The sequence below is a fragment of the Acomys russatus genome, chromosome 29 (assembly GCF_903995435.1).
Source record: "Acomys russatus chromosome 29, mAcoRus1.1, whole genome shotgun sequence".
NCBI lineage: Eukaryota > Metazoa > Chordata > Mammalia > Rodentia > Muridae > Acomys > Acomys russatus.
In genome coordinates, this window is record NC_067165.1 from 28,084,507 (window position 1) to 28,101,708 (window position 17,202).

At 49.9% G+C, this 17,202-nt stretch overlaps 1 protein-coding gene across 1 annotated transcript; it reads right to left on the reverse strand.

The window, feature by feature from the left end:
- Nucleotides 1–1,774: 1,774 nt before the first annotated feature.
- On the reverse strand, nt 1,775–14,560 carry Lin28a (lin-28 homolog A). Its single transcript, XM_051171872.1, has 4 exons — nt 14,530–14,560; nt 13,871–14,067; nt 3,018–3,202; nt 1,775–2,023 (listed from the first exon to the last, which is right to left on the reverse strand). The coding sequence occupies exons 1-4, from the start codon at nt 14,558–14,560 to the stop codon at nt 1,807–1,809; spliced, it is 630 nt and encodes a 209-aa protein (XP_051027829.1). The 3' UTR covers nt 1,775–1,806.
- Nucleotides 14,561–17,202: the final 2,642 nt, after the last annotated feature.

Below are 17,202 nucleotides of genomic sequence, written 5' to 3' on the forward strand. Positions count from 1 at the left end.
CCACCTAGCAATCACCAACCAGAGACAGTAAAGTCCTACAAAGGCCAGACGAATACAGAAACTAGGGGTGGGGGCAGCACTGGGAGTGGGGGCGGAAACGAGAAACTAGGATCTGACACACGCCCCACCCCAATGTGCTATATTGCATTTGCCCCGTTTCAACACAGTGAGGTAGGTTTGCGGTGGTCTCACAGCATATAAACGCAACCTCCCTTTTTTAGCTATCAACCAATACTCTGCAGCAGGACAAGCTACTGGCCACAGAGGCCCACACTTGTGAGTCTCCCTGGAAGCCAAGCATGTGTATGGCTAAGGATCTGAGTCCTTGTTTCATGGACCCATCCCTCGACAGCCCAGTGTGGGAATACACTATTTATTGGTCTTCGATGACACCCTTACCAGGATAACTCAGTGGCAGAAAATTTCCTAGCACAGATGAGGCCCGAGGTTCAATTCCCAGAATCTATAAGCAATCAAACAAACAAACAAAAACCTCATCCTCATAAATTTGCATTAAAAAATAAAAACAGCACACACGAACAAACACTCACACCCTGCTGTGCATGGCAGGCTGAGACTAGCCTGGCAAAGGATGGATTTGGTATGGAAAGTTAATCTTGCACCCTCCACCTGGTCCAGCCTTTCATGTCTCTGTACCACCTTTTCCTGTTTGGACTGATTTCCTATCTTTTGCCAAAAAACCAGATGGAGTCATAGGGCAGCTCAATTCAAATGTGAGACATTTTCCAAGGCAAACGGAGGTTTGTTTTTTTGTTTGTTTGTTTGTTTTTGTTTTTTTAAGGACTCCATGGCAGAAAAGCCGGCTGTCATCGGCAAAAAATGAGGTAGTTTGATAGGTTGTGCACTCCAAATGGTTGGTCTCCATGGTGATCAAAACAAAAAAGTATTCCTGCTGTGCACACCTGGAGCTGCTACGGACTTATCCCTGAGATCGCTCAGGTAACTTAGAACACAGTGCAGGAATGAGGGCCTTAAGAGTAAAATACACAAAAATACAAACCGAATATTTATATTAAGGTTAAAAAAAAAATTCAAAAACAAAAAAACAAAAACGCACAAGATACGTCATTCGCACACAGATAGTGCAGTTGGCATCCTGGAGAAAGTGGGACCCAAGGTGCAGTTACCCAAGGGAGCAAATAAATTAAAATCACATTGTCCCAGAAAGGGCTGGGAGTGAGGTAGGAACAGCAGGTCTGCAGTTGTCCCCTCAACCACCCACTTTGCCTGTCATCACAACCCATTGGTAGAGACCATTCCCAGCACAGCATCCCAGGACTGGGTCATCATGAGTAAGCAAGATGTGAAAAACAAAACAAAACAAAAGCAAAAAAAAAAAAAAAAAAAAAACAAACAAACCTTGCCTTGCTCCTGAGAGTTTCTCCTGCAGGACATAGTCGCTGCAGGGTTTAGGCTCATTACGCTTGGTTTTACACTTGGTTTCACACCCTGAAATATCATACAGCCTTGTACAAAAGGACTTCCCTCCCCCAGCCACTTCTAAAGGCACGCTAAAGTTCCCGAAAAAGCGTGCGGGTTCCAGGGTGGTCCCCCACAAGAGCCTTCACTTGCGTTTGGATAAAGCATGGCAGGAGTTCCTTGGCCTAACCCTTTCCCACCCCAACCAAGTAAAGACAGGGTGACCCTGGGAACCCCGGCCTGAGATTTATGGCAGTGCAAGCTACCCGCAACCCACCCTTATGCCCACTTTCTCCACTCTGCCGATTGATGCCTCTCCTCCCTGAAACTCCCCATTAGCGAAAGAATGGCCACCACTCCTCTGCCTCAATTCTGGGCTTCTGGGAGCAGGGCAGGGCTGTGGATCTCTTCGTCTTCCTCTCGGAAGTAGGCGGGCTTTCCCTGAGAACTGGGGACCTGCTGGGCCTTCAGTGGACATGAAGCCACCATGTGGTTGATGCTTTGGCAGAAGTGGCACTTCTTGGGCTGAGGTGGCAGCTTGCACTCCTTGGCGTGATGGTCGAGACCACCGCAGTTGTAGCACCTGGCACAAGACAGAATGGTTAACGGTGACAGGAAGACCTGGGAAGACGTTTGAAGCATCCCTGCTCATCTCTGCAGCCATCTCCCTTCCTAGTGACCCATCTCCTGGTTTAAACATAAGTCTTTTGCCCTTTCCAGATCTACGTAGCTGATCTACAGACACGCATCAACTTGAAAAGATGAAGAAGTGGAAAACAGGGCTGGAAAGATGGCTCAGAGGTTAAGGTCACTGACTGCTCCTCCAGAGGTCCTCAGTTCAATTCCCACCAACCACATGGTGGCTCACAACCATCTAGAATGTGATCTGATGCCCTCTCCAGGCTCCGTATTCATTCATTTTTAAGCCAACGTCTCAGCCGGGCATGGTGGCGCACGCCTTTAATCATAGCACTCAGGAGGCAGAGGCAGATGGATCGCTGAGAGTTTGAGGTCAGCCTGGTCTACAAAGCAAGTCGAAGACAACCAAGGCTACACAGAGACCTTGTCTCGAAAAACCAAAAAGAAAGAAAGAAAGAAAAAAATTTTTTTGCTTTGTTTTCTGAGACAGGGTTTCTCTGTGTAGTCTTGGCTGTCCTGGACTCACTTTGTAGACCAGGCCGGCTTCAAATTCAGAGATCCACCTGCCTCTGCCTCCCTGAGCGTGACACTACCACCTAGCAAGAATTTTTAAAGCCAAATTATAAACTCTTCAGAGACTAAGAGGTCTTAACCCCCATAGCAAAACGGCAGACACTAACCAATTAACTGACATACCATCTTACCCCATCACTCACACATTCACAGTACCCTTTGCGGAATTCTAAAGTCATCACAGACAACATCACTCTTCACAATAGAGTCTCAGTGAGTTAGTTGCAAGCCAACCATGACTGCATTGCCAGAGACCACAGGCTTAAATTAAATTATCTGCAGCAACGTGATTCAAGTGGCAGCCCGAGTGAGCCCACCCAGTCTCGACAACTTACACAAGCCACGAGCTGCCTTCTGGGCCATACCTGTCTCCTTTGGATCTTCGTTTCTGTGTGTTCTTCCCCTTTGGCCGCCGCTCACTTCCAATACAGAACACCCCACCAGGGCCAGTGACACGGATGGATTCCAGACCCTTGGCCGATTTCTTAAAGGTGAACTCCACGGCCTCACCCTCCTTGAGGCTCCGGAACCCTTCCATGTGCAGCTTACTCTATTGAACGGAGACAGGATTTTATGATTTGCTTCCATTAATTACACCATAAATAAGGTGGCGCACGCTTGTAATCCCAGCACTCGGGAGGCAGAGGCAGGTGGATCTCTGTGAGTTCGAGGCCAGCCTGGTTCACAAAGTGAGCCCAGGGCAGCCAAGGCTGCACAGAGAAACCCTGTCTCAGGGAGGGAAAAAAAAAAAAAACCAAAAACCAAAAACCAAAACTACAAGCCTGTAACTTGTTCCTGTAAGACAGAAAGAAAAGAGACAGCACGCCCATTCCACAAACGACAAATCTGTACTCAGAGCTGAGCGTGGCAGCACATGCCTGCCACCCCAGTCTGAGACCAGTGTGGACTATATGAGACTTGTCTCAAAAGACAAACAGTGACATCCCCCCAAACTAGTGAATTCTACGGTCCCCATAAAAACAAGAAGAAAGCACCTCCATTCTTAGGACATACACATACTGAATGCTGTGTTTATAGTGACTAAGATATTATAATTGGTGGTACAAGCCTTTAATCTCAGAATTTGGGAGACAAAAGCAGACAGATCTCTGAGGTCTAGGCTAGCCTGACCTATATATTGGGATATGTTTCGGGCCAGCCAGGACTACATAATGAGATCCCAATCTCTCTCCACCCCCACCCCAAAAAAGAACAAAAACTGTAGAGAGATAAAAATACAGCAAAGAGGACAAAATGTTAATGGATGGATGGGCAATCATGAGAACACTTGTCTAGTTCTGTAATCTTTGTTTTGTTGGTTTGGTTTGGTTTTTCCAGACAGGTTGTAGCCTTGGCTGTCCTGGACTCCCTTTGTAGACAAGGCTGGCCTTGAACTCACAATGATCCACATGCCTCTGCTTCCCAAGTGCTGGGATTAAAGGCATGCGCCACCACTGCCCGGCCTTAGTTCTGTAATCTTTTAGATTGAGACCATGAAGATAATGTTACTAAAAACTGAAGTCAGTTTCAGGGCAAGGATTAAAATGGAATGTCATGAAGAGAGTCCAGGAATGTGTGGAGAAACTAATAGGTGACTATCCCTGGCTAGCTTGGAACTCTCTCTGTAGACCAGGCTGTCCCCAAACTCAAGTGATCTGTCTGTCTCTGCCTCCTACATAGTGGAATTACTGTCTGCCTCCAAATATATCAAATGTTGGCAGGAGAGATGGCTCAGAGGTTAAGAACACTGGTTGTTCTTCCAAAGGTCCTGAGTTCAATTCCCAGCAACCACACGGTGGCTCACAATCATCTATCTATAATGAGATCCAGTGCTCTCTTCTGGCCTGCAAGCAGAATACTGTGTAAGTAATAAATAAATAAAATCTTTAAAAATAAAAAATATATCAAATGCAAGTAAATACCTACTTGCTAAGAAAAAAAGAACTGCTACAGCACTAATCTGAGCGTTCAGGCAGGAGGCTGAGACAGGAGGAAGGCAAGTTCAAGGCCAGGACGATATCAAAACTGAACAACAAAAACCGGTAAAAGTGAGAAACAATCAAACAAATCTGCAATACTTAGGGGGAAAGCACATACATCTAAGTGGGCCAGACATAGTGCTCCATCTCTACCCATCCCCCAATTCCAGCACCCCCCAGCAGAAAGTACCAGCTGCGACCGGAGGCCAGCCTGGGTCACATAGTTTCTTCAAGACTAGAACACTTAAGTGACATACCTATTTCAAAAGACATTAAGAGGCTGACAGGATGGCACAGTGGGTAGAGTCAGTGCTCCTGAGCCTGAAAACTTGAGTTCAGTCTTTTGAACCCACAGGATAGAAGGACAGATTGCTACTACTGGTTTTTTTTTTACCTCCACATGCAAACTGTGGCATGTGTGCTATACAGACACACACGCGCGCGAGCACGCGTGCGCCCGCGCACTTAAAAAGCATGAAGAAGACATATGGTTTTGTTGTTCATGCCACATTTGGTACCTAATTTTGGCGCATTTTTAGATGAATGACTAAAGTGTGGGTTTCTGGTTTGAGACAGGGTCTCACACTGCATTGACCAACCTCAAATCCGTGATTCTCCTGCCTCGGCCTCCAAAGTATTGCAATTAGACATGTATTCCAGGGCAATGAAGTAGGTTTGCTTATTCTCTGAAGTTTTGTTCGTTCCTTTGTTTTGGACAGCTGTGTTGCCCAAGCTTCTCTCAAATTTGTCAGCCACAGAGAGAGAGTCTCTTGCCACTACCCTCTTGGGCAGCTGGGACCACACGGACATGCCCAACCAGGGTCATAAATTAGTTGATTTGGAATGGTAATAGGAAAGGAAACACATAAGGATTTAGGACAATTTCTTTGGAATAGTTTTCTGCAAACACTGCAGACTGCACCAAAACTTGAAAAACACAGGTATAAGCAGTTTGCAAAGAGCCCAGCCCCTTTAAAAAGCAGGGAAGCCTAGTCATCAGAGGGACTAAGAATCCCTATGCTCGCAGCTGTCACCTTACTGCCTACCACATGCCTTGCTCATTAGTGCAGCGGACAACACCTCCTAGCCGTTAGGGTATTTGAGATTCTGGGTGTCTAACTAAGTCACTACAGGGCATGGGACGGAATGGTAGGGTGCTTGCCTACCATACAGTGGGACAGAAGTCCACCTGCCTCTGCCTCCCTAGGGCTGGGTTTGAAGGTGTAAGCCACCCGAGGCCATCCTGGTCTACATAAGAGTTCCAGGCCAGAGCTGGGCATGGTGGCGCTTGCCTTTAATCCCAGCACTCAGGAGGCAGAGGCAGGCGGATCGCTGTGAGTTCGAGCCCAGCCTGGTCTACAAAGTGAGTCCAGGACAGCCAAGGCTACACAGAGAAATCCTGTCTCGAAAAACCAAAAAAAAAAAAAAAAAAAAAAAAAAAAAAAAAAAAAAAAAAAAGAGTTCCAGGACAGACATGGTTACGAAGAGACCCTAGTCCCACCCACCTGCAGAGAAAAATGAATTCAGAGAAACAAAGGGGACACTGTGCACCCAGTCAGGGCTGTCTGAGAGCATTAACACGTGCCACTGGGATTCTAGCTGGCAGAACACGTCTCAGGTGGAACACAAATCCTCCACCATTCTAACTGTGGTTATAATTTAGTTGACACAACACAAAGCAAAATTTCCATCAAGGGTGTGGGTGAAGAGTGCAGGCTTGGGCGCCACAGCCATCCTCAAGGTTCATAGAAAACGTGAGCTCTCTAACTAGGCCTTAAGACTCCTCAGAAAATCAGCTAAGCAATGATTTTCTCCTTCTTCCTCCTCCTCCTCGCCCTCCCCCCTTTAATTTTGAGACAGGCTCTCACGTAGCCTTGACTGGCCTAGAATTCCCTATGCAGACCAGGCTGCCTGAACTCAAAGGACCTGCTCTTTTTTTTTTTTTTTTTTTTTGAGAAAAGGTCTCTCTGTGTAGCCTTGGCTGTCCTAGAGTCACTTTGTAGACCAGGCTGGCCTCGAACTCACAGCAATCCGCCAGCCTCTGCCTCCCGAGTGCTGGGATTACAGGCGTAGGCCACCACATCCGGCTGGACCTTCTCATTTTTAAACCAGCGTTTATCTTGCTATGTAGCCCAGGTTGGCACTTAACTGGAGAATAACAGATGTGGGCCTGTAATAAGCACCTTACAGTCTGCAGTATCTTTCAATCTAAAAAGACTGTTAGGTCCAGATTCTGATGGGCACAGATTTACTAAGCTCGAATTAAATACTTCACTATTATTTCTAATTATCCCATCATAGAAAGATTGCAAAGTATGTTCTTTCACTTTTTGGGGGGGGAGGGGGGTTGGTCCCAGACAAGGTTTCTCTGTGTAGCCTTGGCTGCCCTGAACTCGCTTTGTAGACCAGGCTGGCCTCAAACTCACAGCAATTCACCTGCCTCTGCCTCCCCAAGTGCTGGGAGTTCTTTCACTTTTTATGAAGCGTGCTTGGGATGGACCTCAGGGCCACACACTGCTCAGCATACTCTACCCTAGATCCCGCTCCCTGACTCCCCTCCCCCCTCCGTGTTTTACACCTCCTAGGAATATCCAGGGTGTGATGACCTCCAGCCTCAATTTGACGTACAATGTTCAAAAGGACCAACCTTCACCCCAGTGCACAGAAACCACCCTGAAACCGCTTCTAAAAAAAAGCCAAGGGGAGAGGTCCTGGAGGAGGCCCTCGCCAGGTAATGCCTGCCTAGGTCCAGCTGTGACCCAGCAGGCAAGTGGTGGTTAAGAAGATCTGGGTCTACGAGCCTGCCCCCTCCTCACTCATTTGTAAAATGGAGTATATATACTGATTTTATGGTTGTGTGGTTGAGGTTTAATGCATGAAGCGCAGTTAACACTTCACCAGCTGGGTATAAACCCTCAGGGAGTAGCAATTACCTAGCTTTCGGGCTGGATGGAGACAGGTTAACAGTAAGAGGCAACACTTAGAGGAACTCTGCTCGGATTACTAACCATTCACAGGAACGCAATAAAATAAATAAATAAATAAATAGCCCCTCACTGAGAACATCATCTTTTCCTCCACACACTCCTACAACTAATGAGTCCAAGGGACAAATGCAAGTGGGTAAGGCGAGGAGATTGAATACCCCCACCCACCCACCCACCCACACCCCCACCCCAACCCCTGGTTCTCCTTCACTGGAGATCTGCTTAAGAACCTCAACATAAAGGCTAGGCAGGATTTAGACTGGTGGTCTCCAGGGGTGGCTGCCCCTCCCCTCCCCCACTCCTTTCTAAAACATAGTTCGAATTCCTCTCTTATCAGATAGGCAATCAGTGTGCAGCCCCACCAAGCCAGACTCCCAGGGCCAGCAGCTAAAAGGAGCCTGAAATTCTTCTACCACCCCCCACCCCCAAGTCCACCCCCAACCACACACAAAGCAGGGCCCCGCCCCGCTCTCCCCATCCCCTCCAAAAAGAAAAGGCTCTTGGGGGGGGAGGGGCATGGCCTGAGCTCCCCCAATAGAGCCCAGCCCAGGGGAACAAAGAGTTGACACTGGTTGGTTCTGGTGGTCAGATTCCTGGAGTTCCAAGGCACAGATACCGCCCCCCCCCTCTTAGAAAGGCTCACCCCTGCCCTCCCCCACATTCAAAGCCGACCAGTTCCTTCCTTCCTTCCCACTATGGTCAGGGTGAGAGGAATGGATTCAGAACCTCTTCTCCAGTCAGACCTGGGAGAAGGGGAAGTTTGCTGGTCAACTAGCAGCCATCTTTCCCACTACCCTCTCGTCCCGCCAGGATGGACTGACTAGGGAGGAGGCCAAGTCCTTACCGCGGCAGATAAAATATCTCAACGGCAAGAGGGGAAGGGTTCCATTTTCCTTTTCCAACCTGTTGAAGTTAAGTCTAGTCAGGTGGGCAGCCCGCTTGGCCCACTGCAGGGGGGAAGATGACACTCTGAAGAGTTTTCAGCATTTCCTCTCTGGGGCCTCGCCGCCCTCACCCTCTTCTGTTACAGCACTTCCTGGCTTCTGCTTATTTTTGACGAATCGCCACCCGCCCCAACACCAAATAGCCGCCCCCCCCCAGCCCAGCGTCAACATTTGCCCAAACCCATATATACTAGGTCATCTGAGAGACCCAAAAACTAAGCGAAGGCTCAGATTCTTGGACTCATTTGTCAAAGCTACAGTTCCGACTGCCCCGTCTCGTCCAGTTCTCACGCACCATTCAGCTCACACTGGTTCTTTCTTTATGGGAGAGTTTCACTGTACCCCACCTAGCTTACAAGGCCCCAAACCAGGGCCATTCCATTCCACAGTCATTCCCACGCACGGCTCAGCCCAATTCTGGGTTTAGGAACCAAAATGTGCGTCAATGTTTTCTTTTGACGGAGCAGGGAGCCTAAACGCTCAATCCCACGGGCCATCACAACCAGAAGGTCCATAAAATGCTGCAGAAGCGGTTAGTATAGCGTTGCTCAAGAGGGGAGACCTGATCACAGACCCTAATGAAGCGAGACCAGCCAAGTACGTATTTGGGAGAGCCTGGGAGAGCCGGGCAGAGGGAGTGTCCTGTCCCGGAGGAGCTGGAGATAAAAATAAACACCTGGAACATCACACTTACAAGAAAGAACAAGTATCTGGCAGACTGCCATGAATCCGGTTTCGCTAGCCAGCAAGATCCAATAAGACAAGTCGGACACCAGGTTTTTTGTTGTTGTTGCTCCTCCTAGATGTACTTTTAAACTCCTAAATAATACCTTTTAATTTTAAAGACTCAACACTAATGTTCACAGTGCTGGGTGGTTGCCAGAGGCTTCACTTTTGGTACCCTAAATGTCCCCAACCTAAGGTGAACTGCCATTCACCTCGGCTCAAGTGGCCAGGGCCAAGTGCTCCTCCACTACTCTCCACCAGGTGGTGCATCGGCCTATTGGAGCCAAGAAGACTTGTTCGCACTGGCACTTCAGCTCCTCATGGTGGCTTTCTTGGTCCTTCCCATTCTCAAGAAACTGGTGTGACAAGGACAGGGTGTTTTCTTTCTTCCCATCTCACCCTGACCGTAAGCCATGAACAAGGGGTACAGGGGTCGGGGTGGGGGTGGGGGTGTGGGAGTGAAAAGCTTCTAGAATTTATGCCAGAACCATAGGGGGAAAAAGCCGGATTCTAACAGCAACATGAAATCATGCTTAAAAGGTGTATACAATTATGAAATGTTTCCTGCTCCAAACGCCCAGGCGTGGGCTACATATCCCTGAACTTCACACAGGTGACATCTTCTCAAATAAATAAATAATAAAATCATCTTTGATGTGTAACTTCTGACTAGGAATGTTTGAGCAATGGCTGCACCCTATACCTGGGACCAAGTCACTGAAAAAAACCACTGATAGCTCATGGCAGGCAGCAATGTCACAAGGCCAAAACTGACCATATTGCAAACTTCGCTTGGGATGGTGGCAAAGTCCTTACCCGGGACGTTTTCCGAAAGCATATCTGCTCAGAAAGAGGATGCCAAATATTTCATAATGCCAAAATAAACACATTTTAAGCCACCTTTCCCCACTGACACAGGAATGACAGGCAGTGTCCTAGGTTTCATTCCAAGATGAAGCCAAAGTTCTGGGGTTTGGAATATCCTACAAATACTCAGGACACACTCCATGGTGCCGGGCCACATCCTAACCAGTCCAGAAGAAGTGGCTTCACTCACAACCCGTTCCCATGTCCCTTCCTGGTGAAGACACACAGAGTCTACTCCTGATCCTCCAAAACCCTCAAAACACTGGTAACTTCATCTCAATTTTTTCCCCCTTTCCACGTTTCTCCATTTAGATCAAGTGTGTACTATAAAACCACCTAGACAGCCAAGTTCTTCTCTTCAAAGGACGTCCACAATGGTCGAGACAGGGTACGGCATCAGTAACTAGGCACAGTGTTTATAAAGCAAGAAAGCTAGATGCCACAAGCGCCCTTCAATCCAGCCCGTCAGAGGATGCTCTGAGGATGCCACTCAGGCATTTTCTGAAGGTAGAAGCCACTGGGGCTCAAGCAAGCAGTTGGTTTAGGTTAAATTTGTGTCAATATTGAATTTTTTGTTTCCAAACCAAACTTAGTACCTTTGCCAACTACTTTTTTTTTCTTTTTCTGTCTTTACCTATAAGCTGAAAGGCCAGTAAAAACTTTTTGGTTCTAGCACTGGAGGGATGTGAAGGTGTGAGGATCAAGGACAACCTGTGTCATTTAAAAACAAAACAAAAATTAAATAAAAACCAAATCTATGTTCTGGTTTACGTCTGGAACCACAGGAAACTCGAGTTAACTCAAAACTTAAAAGTGGTCAGAGACAGACTCTTAACAGTCCCGACAAATACCTTGCTAAATATTTCTCCATCAGACGTGATTCTTGCCTCCCAAGGGACATTTTGGCAAGAATCAGAGACATTTTTCACAACTAATTAATCCCAGACACAGATTTCAACATCTAAAAGACCTTACAGCTGAATAAAATGAGTGTTAGAGAAACCTGTTTTATAGCCCCCCACCCTCAGCCTACTCTAACATACAAGTCAGGCACCAAAGACACCAAAGCAAAGAAGTGTCACCTAACTACAGGTCAACTGAGCTATATATACAAATACTAGCAGGGTTGCCTGCACTACAGTGTGAGGCACTGTCTCAAAATATAAATAAAGTATGTGCATTGGCACAAGGACAGTGGTCAACAGAATGCTGGTAAGTTTATTACCTCAGTCTCGGAAAGGTCTTCCCTAATCCCCTCTCTCTCCATGGCTCGGCAAAATGTCACCTTGCAACAATTCCACCCCACCCCCACCCAATCCTACCCCATCACCAGAGTCCAGCAACTGAAGAGCGGAAAGGTTTCACTATTAAAGGATTTCTTACCCTCTCTAGCCTCCCCGTGGAAAGCAAACAAGTTTTAAGGATTATCCTGTATCTACACAGTTCCTCCCCCACAGAGATACCTCAGGTCACACAGCCAACTTACAGCTAGATCTCAGGCCAGCTCAAGCGCCAGCAGCAAGCTGTGGTAAAACACCGGTTACAGTGTGTGGAGAGTGGAGGTTAGAAGGGGACTTCTTCAAATATGGGTGCCTTTGGCCTGGGCCTTTAATTCCAACATCCAGGAGGCAGAGGCAGGCAAATGCTCTTGAGTTAGAGAGCAGCATGGTTTGACAGTAAATTTCAGGGCAGTCACAGTTACACAGTGAGACCCTGTCTCAGGAAGCGGAGCAGGAGGAAGAGGAGAAAGAAAGCCAAACACACAAACCCCGCACATGTGGGCTGGTGGACAGCCCTCCAAGCTGGTCTATACTGAAGACTCCAGTACCGCCTATAGCTGTCCAGTTGCTATGGAGCCTAAGTGAGGCACAGCTCCTACATTTATCCCAACACCAGTAAACCCGTCCTCTCAGAGGGAACACTCTCCTCAGTGCCTCCCTACTTCAGCCTCTGGAAAAGAGTGTTGGACCTCCTTCATAACCCGGCTCCCCAAAACTGGGGAAGTTGTCCAGCCCAGGAAATATTGTAATCTCCGTGATTGGATAAATGGAAGAGTGGGGGAGGCTCGCCACCCGTCCTCCGCTGAGGAGGAGCCATTCCAAACTGGTTCCTGTAATAAAGTGATTTAATAGCTCTAAGGGGCCAATTCCCTACTCTCTCACAATTGCTTCCTGTGGGTTATCATTCACGTATGTAAATGAGATGGGGGCACAAAGCCACCATCCGAAAACCAGCAGTGTGGTGGTAGAGATGGGGGGGTGGGGGGTGTTTGCAAGAAAGTTAAAGAGTTCTGCCGCAGGTCCCTTAAGCAAACACATGGTTCCGAAGCCCAGTGACCCTAAAACACCAACAGCAAAGAGCTGGTCCCCAAGTGCCTTCAACCCAAAGCTACCTAGCTTTCCCCTCTTTAACCTCCTGCCTGGAGGGGCAGTGCTCAGACTTTTCCAGCAGCCTCCAACCAGTCCATCTTGCATCTCCTTCCCCACCCCTCCCCCTCAAGAACGCCATCCCTCAGGCTCCAACTCTTAATCCCCACATCCTCCTTTCCCCTCCCCCCACAGCTCCTAAAGCTAACCTCCCTGAAGTAACCCCTCCCTGCCCGGCCCGGGTGTCAAGCTCCGGGGCCAGGGATTAGCAACTTCTTTCCTGGTCCAGCCTTAAACACAAAATGTGGAAAAAGGAGAGCGGCAGGCACTTCCTCTCCACCGTGGAACCGGCCCGCTGGAGCCGCCCGGAGGATGTTAAGGAAGGGAAACTTGAAGGCTCTACTCCGTGCCTTGTTTAGGGTTAGGAATGTTAGGGACAGCAATCAATGGCCGTCTGGGGCCATAAATGCCAAGCTAAGGAGAATAGGGCCAGAGGCCACCCTCCCTCCGCTCCACCGCCTGCCCCCCCCCCCCCCGACACTGAATTTCACTCCCTACTGCGTTGCCCTTCTTTAACTGAGAACTTGGGATTGCACCGACCCCCAAGACCCCCCTGGATTGGCCCAATCAGGAACAGAAAACCTGGGCTCTTAAAGTCTCCTTCGTTCCAGGCAGGACCGGGTGGACGGCAGAGGTTCCTGCCAGTCCTCAACTGTAACCGCACTCACTAGGGAAGCTTTTCAGCCCATACATTGATCCTTCCGGGATCTGCCAAACCTGCACTGGCCATAGGACCCGGCTTTGGGTGGCCACTTGACTAGGACAGGGGAAGAGCCTGACGTCGCAGGTTTATGCTGGTAGGTAGGGTGGCAAATTAGCCATACTCTCCTCCCTACAAACTACATTCAGACCTTCCGAACTCAGGGCGCTAACGCCTGACTCAGAAACTGCATGTGCTTTCCTGGTCAGCCTGCTCGCCCTCCCCCACCGGCAAGCACAATACAACCTTAGTTTCTGCCACATGGGGTCACCTCCCTGGCCCCTGCTCCCTTCCCAGGGGAAAGAGGTAATAGACACGTGGTAAGCCGGAGGGGTTCCCGGAAGGGGGCGGGGAGGGGGTGCTGGTAGTCAGCGGTGCCTCCTTCTTGCTCCTCCGTAGTTACTCGAAACTCAAAATTGGGGTGTCCCGGCAAGGATAGGGACGCACAATGAGGGTCCTTTATCTCTACCAATCCAACTGGAGAGGCCATCAGGAGAGGCCATCAGGCAAACCCATCCATATGAACTCCTATTCTTTTTTTTTCTTCTTCTTTTTTTCCACCTAACAAAGTTATCAGAATCAGTCTCACCTGGTGCACAAAGACGTCCACCGGGGGGTCAAGCGCGACCCCGGCGCGGGCGGTCATAGACAGGAAACCGAACCCCATGCGCACGTTGAACCACTTACAGATGCCGGCCCCGTGCAGCAGCTGCGGCTCGTCTGCCGCCCGGGCCGCGTCAGCCGGCGCCTCTTCAGGCGTCTTCTCCGCTGCCTTGGAGCAGCCACCTGGAGACAGGGAGGGCCAGGTGATCAGCTGGGGGAACCAGGAATCGTTGGGCCCTCTCAGGGACCCGGCTAGGAGATCTCGCTGTTGAGCCCACGAATAGACACCCAGGAGGAGGCAGCTACCAAGCAGCTGGTAAGAAGAAACCTGTCCCGGCTGCTTTCCCAAGCTTACACCAAGGATGCTGATGCCCCGAAAGTTTGGCTTGTCTTCCCACAACAAGTTGCCCGTGCACACGCGGCGGGACAGGCCCCTCCTCTTCTCTCCCTCCGCCCCCACAGGCTAGGCTTACAAGCCACTGGAACACCAGGGTTCCCTGGTCCAGAGATGGCCCCAAAAAGGAGGAGGCCGCGGGGACTTGGGGTCCCGCGGGCAAGTCCGTGGGACACTTTCCCACCTCCCTTCTGTTTAGCTCTTGGGCGCCCTGCACTCTAAGGTGTGCCCACCAAATCGCAAGCTCGAACCTGCAAACTGCTGGTTGGACACCGAGCCCATGGTTGTCGGCTGAGCCCGTGGCCCCGGGCCCCAGGTCGGGCAGCTGCTAGCCCTACAGAAGTCCGGAGGCAAAGGGGTGGTTCGGAGAAGAGGCTGCTACATCTTCCCCCGCACAATAGCGGTGGGAGGGCCCACGGCTTTTCAAAGGCTCCCAAATTCTAAAAGACAATGACCCAACCCCCCGCGGGCAGCCCCCTCCCCTCCCCTCTCTCCTTTACCCCTCCCTTTCCCTCCGGCTCTGGCTCCGGCCCTCCCCCCACCGCTCTGGTCTCTGACACCTCTGGGGTGTCCCTTCCCAGAACCTTGAGATTTGACACCCCCTCCACAGACACACATCTGGAGATGGGGGGGGTCTTTTGCCCTAGAAGTCTTGAGTACCCCAGAATTTGGGATACTGCACTTTGAGTTCTCAGTGCGGGTACCCAAAGCAGACACAGGTGGGGGATCCAGTGGGGGGGTAGTTTTATAGCCACGTGACCACACACACACACACACACACACACACACACACACACACACAAACACACACCACCCCCACCCCCCGGGCAGATAATTATACATTCCAGAGAGTTGGGGGAGGGAGGTGTGAGCCTGGTAGCGCTGTCCAATCAGAAACACAAACCACCTGTCAAGGGAGAAATGGATGAGCCCTCCCCCAGCCCCTCAGCGCCCCTCCCCCTCTTTCCCCTCAGGCCTCCGAGCTGACCCGGCTGCTTGGCGCTGACCTGCTCTCACCCCCCACCCCCGTGTGCTTAGATAGACCTGGAGTTCTGGACACTAGGAAGCTGGGGATAGGGGTGAAGGGAAGAGGCTGGAGCCTCCACAGAGCTCATCCGTCTTGACCTAGGCGCTGCCTCTGTACCTCGGCCTGTCTCTGACTGCAACTGGACGTCTCCATCTCCAAGTCTCGACAGTTTCTCTGGGTTTGTCCCAATTAGAAACAATCTCCTAATTGATTCTGTGGTGCAAAGAATCATTTGGGTCCTTCTAAGCCTGCACCTAAAGGTCCCAGGTAGAGCTTCCTGGGAGTGCATGGCCCGGGGGTGGGGTGGGAGGGGGGAGGGCCGGGAGGGAAGAGGACCCTGGAAGGGTGCCCTCTGTGCTAGCTGCGTTCTCATCCTGTCCCCACCGCAGCCTGTCCTGTCCCCATCCCTTGCTGGCAGAGAATAGATTGGTGGGTGGAGGCACTTCCTCCAGTACCCGGGACACTCTGATTCCTAGACCCTCCTGTGCTCAGTCACCGTCCTTAATTGCGTTACCCTCCGGGTTGTGTGACTGGTGGAAATACTGGATAGGGAGGCTTCTCACTTGAAGAGGTAAACTCCCTACTAGAAGATAAAGAAGGGTGGACCAGGGGGTGGCCACTGCCCTGGTAAGAGATGGACAATGGCCCGGGGCTCAGTGCACGGCCCTGGCCCTGCCCCTTCACTTCCGGTGCTCAGTTCAAACTGGACAATGCCAGCTCCGGTCAGTACCCCTCCCCCATGGCTACAACCCATTTAAAGGGACAGAGCCTGCTTTCAGGGGCATCCGCTTATCCTGAATTCGGTCTTCTCCACAAGTGTGTAGACTCTCTTGTGGTTCACACACTGCATTTGTGCGTGTGTAGGTGCGTGCTCATGGGCAAGTAAGTATGTATCTGAAAAAGAAGAAAAAAAAGATGATGGGGTAGGGAAAACGGACGATGGCTATGAAGAATATTTTCTTCTTTCCTCCCATGAGACTAACGATTGAGCGGGGGCTGGGGGGGGGGGTGGAGTATGAGATAGGACTTTGGAGGATTAAAAAAGATATGGTGAGTCTTGCACTACTTAGCTGTGTCATTTGCAGCGCCCTACTCCCAGAGCTAGGGACTGTTAGATCTTTCCAGAGCGCTCCCTCTGTATTAACCAAAGATGCTTTATTTACACAAGCCGCTCCGATTATGTAGCACTTTTACTATATCTGCTTCCTGTTCGTCTTCTCCTAAAGTTAAGAAGTAAGTGCTTGGGGTCTTCAAAAGGGAACGCTCAGGCTTTGCTTGGCCAGACTCCAATGTGGTTGGGTTTCCCCCGCAGGCATGATCATCTGCTCTGTCCAGGGTCCTGAGGGCGCCTGTAGCTCTGTCCCTGGTGCTGAAAGAGCCACGCTCTGCTGCTTTCCAGTCATCTGCCTTAAGACCTTCCTCCGTTCTTGCCTCCAAGTCCCTTCCCCCCCCCCCCAAAAAAAAGCCTGATTCTCGCCCCATTGTCCCCTGGCACACAATACACAAATAGATGCTTTATTTTTGCTTTTTATTAAGACGGGGCGTTGCTATGTAGCACATACTGGACTCAATCACACTTCAATCCTGCCTTTCCCTCCTTAGGACTGGAACTACAGGTGTGTGTCACTTTGCTTACCTAAACTTTTCTTTCTTTTTTCATTTTATTTTATTATATTTTTACATACGTGTATGTGTGTACCATATCTGTACAGCTGCCCTCCCTCTGAAGCCAGAAGAGGGTGTTAGATTCCCTGGAGCTGAGTGAAGTTTGTGGGTCATCAAATGTGGGTTCTAGGAATTGAACTTAGGTCTCCTGGAAGAATAATCCTCGCTCTTAACCACTGAACCACCTGTCCAGCCCTGACTATTTCTTCTTTCTTTTCTTTCTGTCTTTCTT